The 20,141-nt window shown below is 36.0% G+C and overlaps 1 protein-coding gene across 2 annotated transcripts in view; it reads left to right on the plus strand.

Annotated features, from left to right (window-relative positions):
• Window positions 1-20,141, plus strand: part of Adamts6 (ADAM metallopeptidase with thrombospondin type 1 motif 6) — a 219,101-nt gene that overhangs the window by 63,859 nt on the left and 135,101 nt on the right. Inside the window, exons 9-10 of one of the 2 annotated variants that reach the window (XM_029544066.1) lie at window positions 4,089-4,194; window positions 19,273-19,419. In XM_029544066.1, the coding sequence (XP_029399926.1) occupies window positions 4,089-4,194; window positions 19,273-19,419 (253 nt within the window). Of the gene's footprint in view, window positions 1-4,088; window positions 4,195-19,272; window positions 19,420-20,141 lie in introns of those variants that run through there. The other variant, XM_029544065.1, reaches the window with a different exon arrangement.

Genomic DNA, 20,141 nt, shown 5'->3' on the forward strand with positions numbered 1-20,141 from the left:
TTATCAGTGAGTGCATATCTAGTGACTTCTTTTGTGATTGGGTTACCTCACTAAGGATGATATCCTCCAGATACATCCATTTGCCCAAGAATTTCAGAAATTCATTGTTTTTAATAGCTGAGTAGTACTCCAAGAACTAGTGCTATTTTAAGGCACCGGAAGTTTTAGTGTCGTGAAAACTTTCTACAAACTCAATATCTACGCAAGACAAAGTGAATCTTTTGACTTCTCTAGGTCAAATCTCAATTTTCTTATCTGTATATGAATAATTTTGAAGTAAATTCCTGTTAACACTTTAAACATTTGGGAATATCCAATTAGAGTTGAATTAGGAGTGAACGTGTTCCCAGCTTCCTGGTGGTTCAGTGAAACATCCCTTCCAAGACAGGATTTCTCTCTTCCTTATTTTTCACACGGCTTATTTCCTGTTTTCCTTGAGATTTATAACTATAGGAGAAATCTCAATTAGCCATTGCCTAGTATTAACCATAGAAAAATTTTCTAGTTAATACCTACCATAGAAAGAGTTCTCTGCTGAGCCAGCTTATATTGGGATTTTCTTTTTAGTGTTTTAAGGCCAACTTAACTTAAAGTTGAGACTAACTTTAGCAGTTTCAATGTATTTATTGCTTTTTAATAATCTTTTTAACTTCCTTTTTTCTTAGTTTTCTTATTTATGAAGTAGGCATAATACCAGCCATTTTACCAAAGGTATATTGTTAAAATCAATGAAGAAAAAATACAATTGCTTTGAAATTCAGTATTAATTAAAGGAACAGGCATTAGTATTTAATGTTGCAATGTATTTAACCTGCAATGTTATATTCAATTCATTTATTTATTGTACAAATTCAGTACATGTACATTAAAAATGTTATTTACTTCAGAACCAATGAACACTAAACCTCAAAGCAAGTATACATACAAACTAGCTTATATCTTCAAGCATATATTTCTTAAAGAAATAAGTGTGTACATTTTGGTCAGTTCTTTGAAAGTATATGACTTACATCGACAGGCTCTTGATTCTGACGTCAGTAGTGCTACTACCTGGTGCTTTCAGTGTCAGTACTAAGGAGCTGATGTAGTTTACTGTCTAATTTTTTTCAAAATAATATAAATATTGTAACTTTAGTAATTCATTTCTATAGTCAACAAATTATTGCAAGGTACATGGAATGTGTTTTGAAGCTCAATTACTTTTTTGTAAATTAAAATTATAATTTTTGAAAGTGGAATGAAATACACACACACACACACACACACACATATATATAAAAGTCAATATATAGTATTGACTTCTATGTGGAAAATGTCAGTACAGTACAGTATAGGTAATCTAATTACCTAAAAATTATTTATTTAATTATGTTATATTGATATTTATGATTTTTTAGATAAGCTTTTGGTTAATAACTCTGATAACCAGTTGTATAAGGGTAATTAGGGTTAAGGTTGAAAACTGATAGTCAAACTGAGGAAATCCAAATGACCCAAACAGTAATGAACTCCCGATTAACACTAGCACACATAGGAATTTTGAATGCAGCAGTTGTTAGGAAACTAGAAAATGGTGAGAGTTAATGAGCATATACTAGTGTTTATTTTTGTATTAGTTAAGATTTGCCTTTGCTCTCCAAATACATCTTTTCTAAAGTTGTTCTTTAGCAGAGTTAACAATTTTATGTCAGATATCAAGTAAACATGTTTATAACTACACTGGGGTGGCAGTGAGAATTCCTAATTCAAAATACAGTCATAGAGCACACACTGAAAGAAAAGCCGTTTTACACACAATAAAGAAAAAAAACTAAAGAAAACAACAAACCATCCACTCCAGCACCACCACCATTAGAAAAACAAAAGGGTGGTCTGTGGCAGTATAAGAGATGATAATTTGTCAATAATTATAATTAGTGATCTTTTAAACATGACTCAGAACAGAAACAATGCTCATTGTTATTTTGTTCTTCCCAAATGCTCTCCTATACTGAACCCAAAAGCTTAGAGCCAAATCCTATTTTTATCTGCATGGAGCATGCTTGTGTGCATACACATATGTGTTCTATAGTGGAAATTCAAAGTAACATTTATAACATATTTTTCATTGCCCAAAGAATGAATTCTTTTTGCCCCAAGTGCTCCTTCTCTTTATTGTCTTCTTTTTAGGCCCAGTACCTTTGAGTGGAATGGAAGGTCAGCTCAGTGGTGTCATGAGTGCTTATACTAACTCTGTGGCAGGAATCGACCCCCCTTTTTTCTTTCTTTCTTTTTTTTTTAATACATTTTTATTAGATGTTTTCTTTATTTACATTTCAAATGTTATCCTCTTTCCTAGTTTCCCCTCCAAAAATCCCCTATCCCCTCCCCCTGCTCCCCAACCCACCCACTCTCATTCCTGGTTCTGGCATTTCCCTATACTGGGACATACAACCTTCACAGGACCAAGGGCCTCTCCTCCTATTGATGACCGACTAGGCCATCCTCTGCTACATATATAGCTAGAGCCACAAGTTCCATCATGTGGAACTTGATTGGTGGTATAGTTCCAAGGAGTACTTGGAGTACTCGTTAGTTCATATTGATGTCCCTCCTATGGAGCTTCAGACCCCTTCAGCTCCTTGGGTACTTTTTCTAGCTCCTTCATTAGGGACCTTGTGCTCTGTCCAATGGATGATTGTGAGCATCCATTTCTGTATTTGCCAGGTACTGGCAGAGCCTCTCAGGAGACAGCTATATCAGGGTCCTGTCAGAAAGCTCTTCTTGGCATCTGCCATAGTGTCTGGGTTTGGTGGTTGTTTATGGGATCAATCCCCAAGTGGGGGCAGTCTCTGGATGGTCATCAACCCCCTTTCTACCTCTTCTGCTCATCCCTTATAAATCAGTAGGTGTACCCAACAATCACCTTAACTTTGTTATGTGTGTCTATTATTTTAATATATCAGAAAGAACGAGCAACACAATTCCTAGAGCTTCCTGTGTAGAAAATATGTATTGAATAGTGTAAACAGTTCTCAATTCGTGCTCACGGGGACTCCTACCTCCCTCAGACCGCTGCATGTTGCACTCAGTGACTTTCCAGAGCACTGAGCTAAGGGGACTGTGGGAAGGCAGTTCCTGACATTGGAGAGGCAGGATAGCAGACTACAGAAAATGCCCTCCCCTCTTTAAATGACTGTTTTTCTCTGCATTTAGTATTTGCGATCTGCTTCCTTATAATGTATGGCATTTTTCATTTCTTATAAAATCCTTTTTCTAAAGTGCTGACTTAAAATTCTATACTAATCCACAGAGCATAATCCACAGAGAATGGTATTCATTTGGAAGTAAATACTAAAGCTTCCAAGGGGAAATTCCTCGAGTTACATAACATTTCACTAGAAATCAGCCAATTAACACCATGGTTTTGCTTTATTAGTAAGAACTCTAAAGCACTGAAGGGGGTTGGGTGAGACGAAAACAACATGGAATGTGGAAGTGACTTCCCTCCATTAAAAAAACCACAACAACAGTGTAAGCTGCTGCCATCAGGACTAATTTTCAGGGGTTGAAAAAGTACAAAAGTCTCACATCTTTCATAGTTTTTTTACCCTGTTTTGAACCATTCATTTTGTTTTTTATAAAAATGTCATTTATAAAACCATTTGGGATTCCCTCTTTTTGTTAACTAAAATGTTGCTTGTATATTTTATGAACCCACTAAATTTAAACAGATCTCTCTAGAAAAATAATGTGGATATATTTTGCTTTCTACAGTCTGAAGAATATTAAAATAGAAATGCTTTCTTGAATTCCCTTTTCTGGCTCAAGTTACTAGGTGGTCCCAAGTTACCAGAAGTAAAATTTATAAATCTAACCCCTAGTCTAGACATTTTCCAGCACTGACTGCAGTTCAAAAAATATTAATGTCTAGCCGGCAAAGTGAAATTTCCCCCAGTGATTTTTGCAAACGACTAGAAAGTTAACCTTTTGCCAACTGCTCCTTCTGTGCGTGGAGGTTATTAAAAAGAATCCAGGCGTTTAGAAGCATGGGCTTTAAAAGGCTGAAGCACCTTGGCTTGACCCATTGTGTCTTTCTGTTTATTCAGGCTTAGCCTCTGTGGCTGGAATGTGTGAGCCTGAAAGGAGCTGCAGCATTAATGAAGACATTGGCCTGGGGTCGGCTTTTACCATCGCTCATGAGATTGGTCACAAGTGAGTGCATTTAAGAAAACCAAAATAAACTGGACAACTCCACTCTTTATGCCACTTGTAACTACTGTGTGGAAAGCCTGCATTCAATTCTTTTTTACAGCCTTTTTGACATCTTTCAATAGAGACTGTTATAATTTTGGTATTAGGATAAATCATTGTAAGAATTGGAGACTTGTTAAATAGCTAAACATATCACACTTGAGTATTATTATGAACATTTAAATCAGTGAGCTTTAGATGTCTTCTCTACACCTAATTCTTATAAAGTCCAACTGTGCAAGTAATCTCTCTTTTCATCAAGTGATAATTTATGTCTTATGGTCATTTGTTTGGGGTTTTGTTTCCTCATTTTGTTTTAGAGTCCAGGCCTTCCTTGATCTAGACAGGCTGGGCTGGAATGCACAATAATACTCCTGCCTCAGCCTTCTGGGTGTTGGAATGACAAGAATGAGCCATCATTTCTGGCTCCATATATTTGTTTAAATTCGTTGACACTACTTCTTTCAAATGCATGTTTGGTTTCACCCTCTGTGAAGCTGGAAGCATACATTCTCTAGGCGTGATGGTTATGTAGATAACTAGTATTGTCAGGTGCACTCACATGTAAGTGTAAGAACCCATCCTTGGTTCTTAGGAGGACCTTAAGTTTTTAATATTTATTCAAATAAATCAATGCCAATGTTTAAAATGATACTTTCTCCCAACCCCCAAATGACATTAAAACCCCTTATTTCAAAGAACAGACAAAAGTAAATGTAAAAATCTGCGGATGTGAAAAGAGAGATTTGACACTATTTTTCATATTTGTGTTCTTACAACTCGAAGATGATTTGTTCTTAGTGTTTAATGTGATTCAAACTAATGCTCTCATACAGGTAAGACTAAACAAAAGAACCTCTTCTTACTGATAGATTTAGCTCTTGGGCCAAATCCTACTTTCTTCTAAGCCTAAGTTAACTTTAAACAGATGGCTAGTTATATCTACTACTTTAAAATTTGAAAGATAAGTAGCTTTAATTGAGACAACAGTCTGTGGGAACCCACAACATTTGTCTGATTTTAGTTAATGATCTACCTTTTTTAAATGGTGAAGTGTATGAAAAATAAAGGTACAAATAAAAATCAGGATTTATGCTTCAGAGTTAATTCCTGGGGAAAATCCATAGTTCAGGATCCTTTCCCTCCCTCCCTACCTCACTCACTCTCTCCCTCCCTCCCTCCCTTCCTCAATCTCCCCCTCCCTCCCTCAATCTCTCCTTCCCTCTTTTTCTTCCTCCCTTTCTTTCCTCTCCTTTCTTCCTTTCCCCTTCACTTCCTTCCTATTGCTCTCTCTCTCTCTCTTAAAATTGAGCCCTAAGTAAATTTGAAGCAATTTGTTGTCTTTTTTTTTTTTTTTTTTTTTTTAATTGTAGTTGATTTGGGTATAAATCCAAGTAGCTAGCAAGTTTTAACCCTGACTGGATTTAGAAAGAAAAAGTCACTACTAGCCTTATAATGGTGCCTTAAAACATTGGTATTCCAGTTTTCATTGCAACAAACATTAGGGAACAAAAGAAAAACCCTTCCTAACCAGTCAGTTCATTTTTAACTCACTCCAAAATCTAGCTCATTAATGACTCATAATCTTATGCAATTGTACCAGTCTTTGTGATCTGTTCTGTTCTGTTCTGTTCTGTTCTATTCTGTGTTTGTTGTTCTACTTTGTTTTGTTGAGACTGGATCTCACAATGTAGGCTTGGCTGGCCTGGGACTCACAGAGATCTGCCTGCCTCTGCCTGGCTCCGTACCATATTTAATCGGCTCTGCTAGAGTCAATTGTATTGAAAAGATCAGGTAGATACTAAGATGAATAATGTGTTATGAAGGCACTGTCATCTTATACAGTCACCAGTTAGCCTAGCCCAGTGCTTACACTTGCATGCCCATTTTTTTGTATTTATTTTATTTTTGTTGTTTTTATCCTACTCTTTCTTTTAGATATATCTGCATGTTTTATCTGCTTGTATGTATGTACACTAAGTATGTGTGTGGTGTCTGCAAATGCCAGACAAAGGCCTTGAATCCCCTGCAACAGCTGTTACAGATGATTGTGAGTCAACATGTGAGTGCTGGAAACTGAACCCTGGTCCTTGGCAAGAAGAAGCATTCTTTTTTTTTTTTTTTTATTTTCTTTATTTACATTTCAAATGCTATCCCAAAAGTTTCCCATACCCCTCCCCCCACCTCTGTTCCCCTACCCACCCACTCCCACTACTTGGCCCAGGCCTTGCCTTGTGCTAGGTCATATAGAGTTTGGAAGACCAAGGAGCCTCTATTCCCACTGATGGCCGATTAGGCCATCTTCTGCTACATATGCAGCTAGAAACACAAACCCAGGGGGTACTGGTTAGTTCCTGTTGTTGTTCCACCTACAGGGTTGCAGCCCCCTTCAGGTACTTGGGTACTTTCTCTAGTTCCTCCATTGGGGACCCTGTGTTCCATCCAGTAGCTGGCTGTGAGCATCCATTTCGGTGTTTACCAGGCACTGGCATAGCCTCACAAGAGGCCGCAATATCAGGGTCCCTTCAGCAGTATCTTGCTGGCATGAGCATTAGTATCTAGGTTTGGTGGCTGATGATGGGATGGACTCCTGAATGGGGTACTCTCTGGATAGTCCATCCTTTCATCTTAGCTCTAAATTTTGTCTCTGTACCTATAACCTTTCATGAGAGTTATGTTCCTTATTCTAAGGAGGAATGAAGTATCCACAAATGGTCATCCTTCTTGATTTTCTTTTGTTTTCCATAATGTGTCTTGGATATTCCAAGTTTCTGGGCTAATATCCGCTTATCAGTGAGTACATATCTAGTGACTTCTTTTGTGATTGGGTTACCTCACTAAGGATGATATCCTCCAAATACATCCATTTGCCCAAGAATTTCATAAATTCATTGTTTTTAATGGCTGAGTAGTACTCCATTGTGTAAATGTACCACAGTTTCTGTATCCATTCCTCTATTGAGGGACATCTGGGTTCTTTCCAGCTTCTGGCTATTATAAATAAGGCTGCTATGAACATAGTGGAGCATGTGTCCTTATTACCAGTTGGAAGATCTTCTGGGTATATGCCCAGAAGAGGTATAGCAGGATCCTCCGGTAGTACTATGTCTAATTTTCTGAGGAACCGCCAGACTGATTTCCAGAGAGGTTGAACAAGCTTGCAATCCCACCAGCAATGGAGGAGTGTTCCTATTTCTCCACAACCTCGCCAGCATCTGCTGTCACCTGAATCTTTAATCTTGGCCATTCTGACTGGTGTGAGATGGAATCTCAGGGTTGTTTTGATTTGCATTTCCCTGATGGCTAAGGATGTTGAACATTTTTTCAGGTGTTTCTCAACCATTCGATATTCCTCAGTTGAGAGTTAAGAAGAAGCATTCTTTATTGCCTCTGTGATCCCTTGTTAAATTTACATAACTTAGGTAAAACTGTTATTTCTTTATACTATCTATTAACATTTTCACTACTTCACAAGTGTTCCAGGTTTTATTTATTTGGCCCATGTGTCAGTCCTTTGAAAGAGTCCACAAATAAATGGTTTATACTTTACATAGAATAACTGTGAGAATGTAGACAATTCATCTTAAGTTGGTAACCTGGAATTCTGTTCTTTCACAGTTAATTCTTGTTTGAAAGTGTGCCTGTCTCTGACACTTTTGCCTTCTCTGGATCCCTTTCCCCTAACTGGGCTGCCTTGTTTAACCTCAATTTGAGAAGATGAGCCTAGTTCTACTGCAACTTGATGTGCCAAGGCAGGTTGATATCTGAAGGGAAGAGGAGGAGGGGGAGGGAAGAAGGAGGAATTGGGAGTAGAGGAATGAGAGGAAGCTGCTCTGTTTAAATTAGGATGTAAAATAAATAAATTAATGAAAAAAGGTGCCAAAAATGAAACATGGAAATTACACAAAATCTTTAGGATTGAGAGCTAGTCCTTCCATTCAAATGTGTCATTTGGCAGGAAGAACAAAAGGAAGAAACCAAGCACGTGTATCTCATACTCAGATGAGTATGATATTGCTGTCTTCTCTTCCTCTTTTTCCTGGACAAGATGCTTTTACTTGTCATCATTTTAGTGTGTGTGTCAGATTACTATTTAGTCAGGGAAAAATGTTTCATAAAAAGCCCTTTACTTTTAAGATCTTAGTGCTTAACTCAGCAGACATACTCTGATACAATTCATATTATTAAAATATAGAAATACAGGCTGTAGAGGTAGCTTAGTGATAGAGAGTTTGACTAGCATGTAAAAGGCTTTTAGTTTAATATTTGATCCCTAGCACTTTATAAAAGTCCTCAAACCAAACAAGGGAATGAGAGAGAGCACTCCTTCCTGAATTGAAATGGCAGCTGTAAGTGTTCCAGCTTTGATTGCTGTGCCTTTGCTTCCCAGTTAAAAGTGTGTGTTGCCATGTGACTTTTATCATGGTGAAGAATTTTAAGTGCTAGGGTAATATATGTAGATTCCTTGCTGCTGTAAGAATCTTTGACCATTAATCATTAAGAAGAATCCCTATTGAATGAATAGAATATATGAATAATTTTCTACTTTTCAAAATTTGTTTATAATGTGTTTTGTGCCCAACTTGTATTTTCACAGAAATATTATTCATTTTAATGGGTATATGATAATGTTTTTATTTGGCCACGTCTTAGATAATGATTCTGTCTTTGTCTCTGTCTGTCTCTGCATATATGTGTACGTGTGTGTGTGTGTGTGTGTGTGTGTGTGTGTGTGTGTGTGTGTGCACATGTGCAGGTGTATGTACCCAAGGATGTAGAGGCCCAAACAAACTTGATGTCATTCCTTGGGTATTGCTGCTTTCTTTCGGAGACAGTCTCCCTGCCCATGTAGGCTAGGCTGGTTGGTAGTGAGTTCCTGCTATTTACTTCCCAAAGCTGGGGCTGCAAGTGTGAGATAAATGTCGACCCTTAGAGTTGAACTTCGCTTCTTGTGAGCATTTTTCAGACTGAGCCATTTCTCCAGATCCATCCCCTTGTAAAAATGTATTTTTATACTTTTGTGAAAATTTAAAAATTAGTTTTCTTGTCAAGTGAAATAATAGACCTTATGTTTATTAATAGACAAATACACTTAATAAAAGCTGAAAGGAAGACATATCTTTTGAAAGATTGTTATAGGTAATTGTATTGTTTTTATGGATCAAGTTTAAAAATATGATGTCAAAGAAGGGTGGCAAGAATTCAGACATCCAATGTATTACAAAACGTCTAATGTGTCTAATTATACAAACAGAAGTAATATTAAAGGAGGTCAAAAAAGTATTCCTTGCTTCTAGGAATGTATCAAAGTATTTTAAACTAAAGAGACAGGATGTCTTAGGTTTGACTTTAAACCTAAGGCTAAAATATAAAAGAAGAATAACATCTTCAATTTTCTAGCACCAATTGGTTATATTGGCAGTTCATCATGATGTTCTTTCTCATTGTATGTAGCTAACATTTTCACATAGAACAAGCTCTAGATAATGATTACGGTGTAACTTAACTCACTATTGCAATTGAATGGGTTTTAACTTTATTTTTTTACACTTTACTTTTATTTTTTATTTGTGTATGTGTTTGTGTTATTTTAGATATTAATGACAAAAGATAGCTCAGATCAGTCTGACGAGTTTAATGTTCAGTATTCAAGATTTCAGGATAATTGTGTGTGTGTGTATATGTGAATATACTACAGAAATAAGCCTTGTAAATTATTATTACCAACTTTAGAAACTTTGATAAAGTTTATCTTCTTCATTGTCCTGAAAAAAAAAAAAAAACAAATAAATGAATTTGCAGGTAGATAATATCATACTAATAGGTTTCAGCTGCCTTGAACCAAATTAGCAACATTTTATGTATAACTGATAACATTTATGATAACTCAGGAGAGTTATCAAGGCAAAAGTTGCATTACTGCACCTATTTTCTCTGTCTTTGCAAACAGTGTTACCTTTAACCATACCACACCACTCCAGCTTATCTGACTTATCCCTAGAAGACATAGTAATAGTAGAAAAATGAATATAAATACATTACAGTGATTTCACGTACTTTGGAGATCTAAGCCTCAGCTTAGATCAACTAAAACTTAGCTTATACTAGATGTCAGCATTGTTTTGTGCACATTTGGAAAGATTATTTGCTAGGTACCACTGTCTCTGAATATCTTCCTATATAGATTTGCTATCTTGAATTATTTGCTTTAGTAAATGGTATATAAAATAGAACAAAATTCCAAAGCCTTTTTAAAAAGAACACATGAACAGATTACAAAACTATCTCACTGATTGACTACTATATGTAAAAACATCTATATGTATATCTAAACACTACTATATCTAAAAACATTTTACAGATGTAGACGACTGAGTACTTATTAAAACAGATGTTTCATAGCAAAAATCAGTCATAAGTAAAGACAGGTCACAAATGGAAAAAAATCTAAATCATATCTTATCCTCTTTAATTTTCTCTGATACAGTGGAACTACTTAATTTTGATATTTTACAGTTGTAACAATTTAGAATACATCATTTTAAAAGTTGCCTCTTTTTGTTCTCCTTCCTTCCTTCCTTCCTTCCTTCCTTCCTTCCTTCCTTCCTTCCTCTTCCTTCTTTCCTTCCTCTTCCTTCTTTCCTTCCCTTTGTTTTTTTTTTAAGATGGATTATCATTGTTGGCCTGGATTGAACTATTTATTTCAAAATAGCCTCAAACTTCCAATAGTTCTCTTGCTTGGCATCACAAATTCTGAGATTATAGGTGTGAGTTAGCATCCCTGGAAAAAAAGGTTACATAAAAAAATTGAATCATATTAAATAACTGTAGAAAGAGTACTTTGATTGTGTGATGTAATCTTTTGAATAACTGAATAATCATATTTATTTGTTTTTTTCTTTAGTGGCAGAATTCAAAAACATGTGCTCAATACACTATATACATTTAATTAAATGACTGATAGTATTAAGTACCACTATTCACTAACAAAAAGTGAGGTTAGAATATTAGCAGAATGATTATCTTCAGATTAAAAATGCAAAATTTAAACTAGGCACCTTCTTAAGGTTTTATTTATTTATTTTTTGTATATGAGTACACCATTGCTCTCTTCAGACACACCAGTAGAGGCCATCGGATCCCATTATAGATGGTTGTGACCCACCATGTGGTTGCTGGAAATTGAACCTCTAGAAGACTCTCTCCAGCCTAACTAGGCACATTTTTTTTTTTTTATAATTAGATATTCTTTATTTACATTTCAAATGTTACCCCCTTTCCTAGTTTCCCCTCTGAAAATCCCCTATCCCTTCCCCCCACCCTGCTCCCCAACCCACCCACTCCAGCTTCCTAGCTCTGGCATTCCCCTATATTGGTGCATATAACTTTCACAGGACCAAGGGTCTCTACTCCCATTGATGACCGACTAGGCCATCCTCTGCTACATATGCAGCTAGAGCCATGAGTCCTATCATGTGTTTTCTTTGATTGGTGGTTTAGTCCTAGGGAACTCTGGGAGGTACTGGTTAGGTCATATTATTGTTCCTCCTATGGGGCTGCAAACCTCTTTAGCTCCTTGGGTACTTTCTCTAGGTCCTTCATTGGGGACCCTTTGCTTTGTCCAATGGATGGCTGTGAGCATCCACTTCTGTATTTGTCAGGCACTGGCAGAGCCTCTCAGGAGACAGCTTTATCAGGCTCCTGTTAGCTAGCTCTTGTTGGCATCTGAAATAGTGTCTGGGTTTGGTGGTTGTTTATGGGATGGACCCCAGGTGGCGCAGTCTTTGGATGGTTATTCCTTCTGTCTCAGCTCCAAACTTTGTCTCTGTAACTCCTTCCATGGGTATTGTGTTTCCCCTTCTAAGAAGGATCGAAGTATCCATACTTTGTTCTTCCTTCTTTTTGAGTTTCAAGTGTTTTGCAAATTGTATCTTGGGTATTCTGAACTTCTGGGCTAATATCCACTTATCAGTGAGTGCATATCATGTGTGTTCTTTTGAGATTGGGTTACCTCACTTAGGATGATATCCTCCAGATCCATCCATTTATCTAAGAATTTCATAAATTCATTGTTTTTAATAGCTGCATAGTACTCCATTATGTAAATGTACCACATTTTCTGTATCTTTTAAAATATGGTTTTTGATTAGTGTGCCAATAAATGCGTCTTGTTATGACATTTAAATTTACATGGTAGTTGGCTCTTGTTTGTCCTTCCATTCATTACGCCACTTGTCATCTCTCTCCTTCCCTCCTGGTCATCTCCCCAAATAAGTATTCTTTTACTTATATGTAACATGGCAATATGTATATAAATCTGGGTTCTGCACAATGAATTTGATATAAAAGTGGGATTTTCATCAGACTATATGTAATAATGCAGATTAAATTTATATTCAGACAGCTGTTTTTACTACTTTTACTCTTACAATTCTCCCCCTAGAACATGGTAAAAATTGTGCACCAAAATGAAGAGTACATCATATCTTTGTGGTACAAGATATTGCATTTTTGGCAGCTAATGATTCATATAATGTAAGATGAAGTAAAACAGGCCATTGCATATAAGGTGCTTCTTAGATGTCTTTACAATCTTTTGTGGTTATATAATTACCATATGGGAGAAAATTTTGCTGTTTAATGTGGTTTCAAATAAAAACATTAGAAAAAATAACTTAATCCATACATAAGATGTTTAAGGAAAGCATTATGTTCATATCTTGTCATACATGATTGCCTTTCTCTTGGCTGTAGACATGTAGTTTAATATCTAGCCTTTAGTATATAATCTGCCTCAGTTAGACTACTACCAAGTCTCTGATTGGTGATGCGATGGATTTTTGAGTTAAACCAATATTTTCAGAACATCATGCACTCTTTTTTTTGTTCATTTTTGAGACTGTAATTCATTACAACACTTCTTCCTTCCCTTTTCTCTTTTGGAAACCTCTCATATACCCCTCTGTGCTCTCCTTGAGTTCATGGCCTCTTTCTTCTGAACTGTTACTGCATGCACCTATGTATTTGTTATACATATCTACTCCTAACTCTAACCTGTTCAGTCCCTATAGTGTGACTAGTTTTCAGGGCTTCTTGGCACTGCACAACCGATTGGTGTGCTTTCCCTTGGGGAGGACCTCCTCTCGTGCTCAGAGCTTTGCTAGGTTGCCTGTAGTTCTTTGTGTACTGCTGAAGTCTCCCGAGTTTTTCCCTGTGAAGTTGATTTAGCAAGGAAACTTCTCTTGGCAACAGACAGAGGCCACTACCAATCAATCAATCAATCAAAGTGTGGCATTTTGGAGACCAGTTCCTGTGGGTACATCTACAAAATACTCTCATACCCAAGGCTCAGGGGATGTCATTCACTTTTAAGGGAGACATACACAGTCAAATTTCCTATCTCATGGCTAACATTTATTCAGCAGTTAATCTCCCACTCAAACAAACTTTTTTTCTAACTTGAGATTTATTGAGCACCTAGCTGTGGAGATTTTGAGTTATATATGATGTGTTGTGGAGTCAGTGATGTGTGCTGTGATGATAAAGAGCCTACATTGGAGGAACACATCTTTTTATTAATTTTTTCTTTCTTCCGACTCTTTGCCACTTATTCAAAGGACATGTTTCTCTAGCCCACTTCCATTCAGAAGCCAAGATAGGAAGCAAAATTGTCAGACTAGTGTGTGTAGTACTCATGTGTTTATAATTAAAATAAGAATACAAATTTTAATATTTAGACATAGAATTAGAACCTACAAAACTTTTTGGTAATACTAATTCAATTTGGAACTTCTTCATTACGTTTAAATTTTTATATAGAAACTTAAAATATATTCTATTTTGCATACTTGCAACTTCCAAAAATGTTATATACTATTTAGTACTTTGGAGACTCTAGTTTGTGAAATAAATTAAGTAGTGCTATGAGGCCCATTCCTGAAAATAATAGCAATTCATATACTTACTTATATCATCTTCTTTTATGGTCATGAAATGATCCAGTGATTGGCTTCAAATATTTAAACATAGATAAGTTTAAAAAGTCAATGTGGCCATCTTGTATAATTGAGCTGAGAGGAAAAATCGATTTCTAAGTTATATAACAAACTGCTCTCTATATGTATCTATCTCTATTAGACATTTGCTTCTTTTAAAAAGTTTCACTGTGTGTGTATATGTGTGTTTGTGCATGTGTATGCCTGAGCATAGAGTGTATGATAATGCATGTGTCCCCTACTCAGTCCAAGGTTATAAGTGCATGTCCATACCAAACTTACTTTTATTCACTTTACATCCTGGTCATTGGCCTCCTCCCAGGCTCTCCCTCCCACAATCCTACCTGAGTTTCATGAGGTCCCAATTATTAATCATTGATCTAAGAGCCCGAGCCATTGATGATGTCCAGGAAATTGTCTCCTGTACCAACGCATTTTCCTCTGGTTTCCACATGGATAGCACTATACGTAAATAGTGCAATAAATAAACAGAATTTCACATAAGGGTATTGCTTATGGGCTGGGGAGATTGCCAGTGGGCCAAGTGCTTTCTTTGGGGAAAAAAAAACCCTGAGTTTGAATCTCCAGAACACCCCCCCCCCCCAGAGCTATACTGTATCTGTGATCAAAGTGCTTCTTTGGAGAGATGGGAGATGAGAGAAAAATCTCCACAAGCTCCAGGGCCACCTAGCCTAGTATATGGTGTGGAAAAACAACAAACGGCTTTTGTTTCAACAGGATCGAAGGTGAGGACTAACACCCAAGATTGTCCTTTGACCTCTAAACTCATACTGTGGTACACATATAATGAACCTGTACACTTGAATTCATACCCATTTATACCCAGAGATAAAAATTATTCTTAAAAATTAAAGAATAAATATTCATGTTTTGGGGGAGAAAGGTTGTTTTAGCAACTATTGTTTTAAATTCATAATTTCCAACAGAAGGGAAATTACTAATATTTAAATTAATCTACAAAGTAAACCTCATTGGGTCACTTATTTTCATTTTAAAGCTACATCTCACAGCCACTGTCTTTATTCCTTTGCCCTTGATACTGTAGTTTTGCATTGAGTAGTACAAGGCCTAAGAGTCAAGAGCTTTGTTCTGGCTAAGACTTCTAGTACGTCTGTTGAATGAAAATGAGGAGAACAGATTTTCTTGTGTGATCTTCAGCCATAGATGAGAAACATTCAAGTTTTGCCAGTGTGATGGCAGGCGCCAGCTTATGGTGTCTGGCCTGAATTGTACTTTATTGTTGCTCACAAACATCATTTGTTGCAACTTTTTAATATTGTAAAAAACAAAAAAATCCAGAAAACTGCCAAATTTTACAATGGCTTTTCTGCACCCACTTAAATGATGATGTAATTTATTTAAAATTCAATTTTTAATGTTCTGTAAAATGTATCTTTACCATCCCTGAATGCCAAAAATAGATTTGTTCATGAAAAAATAAAAAATTTGTGGAAGCATGAATATAGTAATAGTCTAATAAAGTATGTTTTCATTTCATAAACAAATCCTCTTTTTAAAAAACTAAGTTAGCATGGTTTCCACCATTTTCTTCTGTATAATCAACAAGGGTCTGTTAAATGAAAACTTTGATAACTAATTAAAAATCTTATATTCACTTTACATTATTATACTTGTATGAGCTAAGTTTCTCATAGGAACTTAGGTAAACTACTGCATAATCTTCGCAGGTAAAAGAACGTGAACAAGCCTTGAACCCATGGAAACATTCAAGGAGAAAACCAGCTCTACCACATGGTCTTCTTACTTTTGAACATGCATGTGTTCTGGCTTGTTCATGTCCACATCATGTACACATACACTAACCATAATTAAAATTAAACCAGAACTTATATAAAGATATATTTAAGAAATGTAGGAGTTTTGTGAATAGCTGTAAGTTTTTCCTCAGAACATGGAATATAATGGTGATAATTGATGTTGAGCTGTTCTGGCATAGAAATAATAGAAATGAGACTAAGTAATGTGAACAAGACAGACAATGTTTCTTGATTAAAACTTTATTTTGAGCCAGCCGACTTAAGTCAAAGGAGCCAGCACTGACCAGACATAATCAGGCAGCTTTTATTAATTTCCTTAGCAAACCAAAGTTTTGTAATTGTCCATTAGTCATGTATGGACAGTTTCCAAAGGTTCTCATCTTGTTTGCAAACATTGGGCTTGTTGTGCTAATGGGTCATTAACATTGATTCAGAAAGTGCTGCGTTCTACCTGGCATCATCATCTTGTATGAATGCCCTAACCCTATGGATAGGATTGAGGGACTTTTAAGTGCTGGAATTTATAAGAAAGTACGAGGGTGGCAAAGATGATAGACATTTGTTCCAGTGAGTGGGTAGGTAAAGTAGTTAATTAGCCTTCTGTTATAATCTTGGATAAATCTTTTCCTTTTCCATTTTCATTTTCTATTTCTTTTGTTTCATTCTTTTCTTTTTTTCGTGTGTTACAAATCTTTTCTGAAATGTTTACCATCTCCATATGAAGAGCTGAATAGTGTGATACAAATCTGGAGGCAGCTAAATGAGTAGACATGTCGTGAACAGAGAGATGACAAGTCTATAATACTAGTTTACTCATCTATCCTTTAGTTATAGGTTTCAGTTACTAGACAGAATTTGATGAACAGGCATGAGCTTGCTGGAGAGTTCTGTGGGGAGGATAGAGAGTGTGAGTGAGTTATAGGGAGGTAGGAGGTGAGGATCGCCCATACGTAGTGTTCATATGTGAAATTATAAAATAAATAATTGCATAATTGTATACACTTGTAATCCTACCTCTTGGTAGATGAAAATGGGAAGATCATTGTGTGAGGCCAACTAGAGCCAAACACAAAGACAGCCTGTGAAACAGAAGGCGTCATTTGTTAACAAAAGTAGCTGTCAAGTTTTTGCAAAGTGACCCATGAAACTGTTAGAATCTACATTCAGATTTTCAAAGCTAGGAGGAACAAATAGTATATTGCTCTGCTCTATGTCCTCCAGTGTATGATTTTCCAAGTTAATGAAGAGCAAGTGAAAGTAGAGGGTTTTCCTTCAGTTCCATTACCCCCTCGTGTTGTCCTTTGTGTAGCTATCTCAGACCCAAGTGGTCCTATCTTGGTTTGATCTGAAGCAGCTCCTCAAATGTAAGCATTCTACTTCGTGGCCTGATGTGTTTTGTGGGTAACAGGCAAGGACCTAGAGTTTCTATGTCTCTGGTCTCCTTGTGGTGGTTCTTGCTTGTTCTAATGGAGGCTAGATTACCTATACAGATAGTAACACAGTTTCAAGGACAGGTGGAATTCCTACTTGAAAAGAGGTTTAGTACTAGTCAGGATGTCAGACTTATAGCCAGGGTATCAAATAAATTAATTTTTCAAATTCTGACACCAAATATTTCCATTTGTCTTCTTTCTTGGCAGCTGAGCTTGTGTATAGTCCAAGGCAACATAGCATTGTATCATGAATGTATGAAAGACATATCTTTATTTTGTGAGATGACAGAAATATGACATTAAAAGTAGAACCTTGCATTTTTATTCATTTTAGTTGCACGTCAATATTGGTTCCCTTAAAGCTATTTGTGCCTAACAACATGACACTAATAAGACTCCACCTAAAAGGAAGTCACTTTTTTTTTTTTTTAGGAAGTCACTTTTAACTCTATTACATGTGAAAAGAATAATACTTGGGTTAATTCAGAAGTGTCAGCTTTACACAGAAGGAATAATAAAGTTTTCTGAATATTACGTTTGAACTATTTGTACTGGATTGTGTGGATCTGACTGTACCTAATTCAACTTGAAATTCTGCCTTAATATTCCTAGAAGATCTTTTAAGGAATAATGTATTGATGTCAAATTAGAATGATAAATGTTAGTGTTTGAGGAAGGCAATTTGTTTCAATTGAAGGCTCTGGATACTCTCATATTTCTTCTCTTGGTTTCTGTTACTTCCTGTGCATGAATTAACGGCTCCTCCCTTCTATGCCCGTATGTATGTATAAAATATACTTTCATTTCACTCATTCACAATGTCCTTTTGCTCACTGTCCTATGTTCTTTCTAAACATAGCTTTAATCTCACCTGTCAGATGGAAATCCACATGTTTTCACTGTCAAGAGAGCAGGTGTTTATATTTGTATTTATTTGCTTGTATCTGAACTACCTGTCCAACGTTTCCTAGAACAACTCTTCTTATCTGTTTTGTTAGTTAGTTAGTTTTCCACCATGACACATTTATTGGAATGTGATACTGAAAATATAAGTTATTTTTGAAATAATAGTTAACTTATCTAAAAAAGGCTATTCCTATGCAGTGAACATATGCATTTCAGATTTCTTTTATTAAAGTTTATTTTGAGTTCACTAGGCTTTAGGACAGGGAAAATATGACAAGGAAAGGACATCTTTGAAAAAAATGGAGCTCATTGCAAAGAAAAGTCACATTCTCTAAATATGCCAGGGTTTTAAAAGTGTATTTTGAAAACACAAAGGGATATAAGTCATGTATTACACTCTTTTTTACCAATGCTCATAAAAGGGGGGGGGGCGTCTGTGATTGCCCATCACCTATATTTCAATGAATCATTGTTTTTTTCTGTAATTCCCTTTTGTATTGAATGGACATTACTGATATGTAAATATGGAGTTATGTTAAAAAAATTAACGCTATCTTTAATGGGTCATTAATTTTGCTAAATTTCAGTTTTCTCATCTGAGAAGTGCAAACATTCCCTTTTCTGCTGAAGGAGCAATTCAATCATGTGATATTGATAACGTGAGAATATATGATAAATGCAAAGAGATTCAGACATACATTGTACATTGAATAATTCTTTTGTCTTTGTAATATTAATCTACATTGCTTTAAAGGATTGGTCTTCTTGATGAAAACCAACTATTGATATAGCTAATAAATGACTCAATAAGGAAATACATATAGGACGTGTTGTTGTTGTGCTTATTGTTTTATTTTTCTTATTTCTTTCTTTTATGTCTCTTCTGTTTCTTCCTCATTAAAACAGTTTTGGTATGAACCATGATGGAATTGGAAATTCTTGCGGGACGAAAGGTCATGAGGCAGCAAAACTTATGGCAGCTCATATTACTGCAAACACCAATCCCTTTTCCTGGTCTGCCTGCAGCAGAGACTATATCACCAGCTTTCTAGAGTAAGTAATCTCTGGAGAGGGATGATAAATTGTTCGAGAAGTAACTCATTGCGGGAAGCCTACTGTGCATGCTTCAAATTTTGTATGAGTAGCTTTTATAGGACCCATTTACATTTCAGGCCGCTCTTACTTTATTAAATAAATCATCGTGGCATATTTTCCAGGTCTTATGCAAATAGTGAATAAGCTAGAATTGGGATAAGAATAGAAGTACGACTGATGTAATGAATGATTAGAATTTTTCAGTAAATTGGAAAGCATTTTCAGAAAGAATTTGCATGTTTATAATTTAATAGAGAATAACTCATACTTTAATTCAGTAATTCAGTATCATGATGTTTGTGAAAAAAACCTGAATTCTTCAAGAGTGTCAAAGCATCTAATCATAACAAACAAAAGCAACAACTAAATCAAACAGCCAGGAAGGGAGTATTTTGAGGAACAGTTTAAGCAGTCCATCTTTTGCACAATTGGGGAATTTCTTCATGGTTCTTCCATCTCCATTCACAGAATCTGGTTCTATGCATGTTATAAATGTAATTGGACACGAGCATGGCTATGTTTAAAGCATCTGGTTCTATGCATGTTGTAAATGTGAGCGAACTAGGACAGTGTTTAGGAGAAGAGTTTTTTCAGCTCACTTGTGTACTCTCACACTGGATTTTAGGACCCAGTGGACTTGACTATTGTTTGCTGTGAGGCCTTAAAAATTAGTTTATCTT

This window comes from Mus pahari, chromosome 11, assembly GCF_900095145.1.
Source record: "Mus pahari chromosome 11, PAHARI_EIJ_v1.1, whole genome shotgun sequence".
Lineage (NCBI taxonomy): Eukaryota > Metazoa > Chordata > Mammalia > Rodentia > Muridae > Mus > Mus pahari.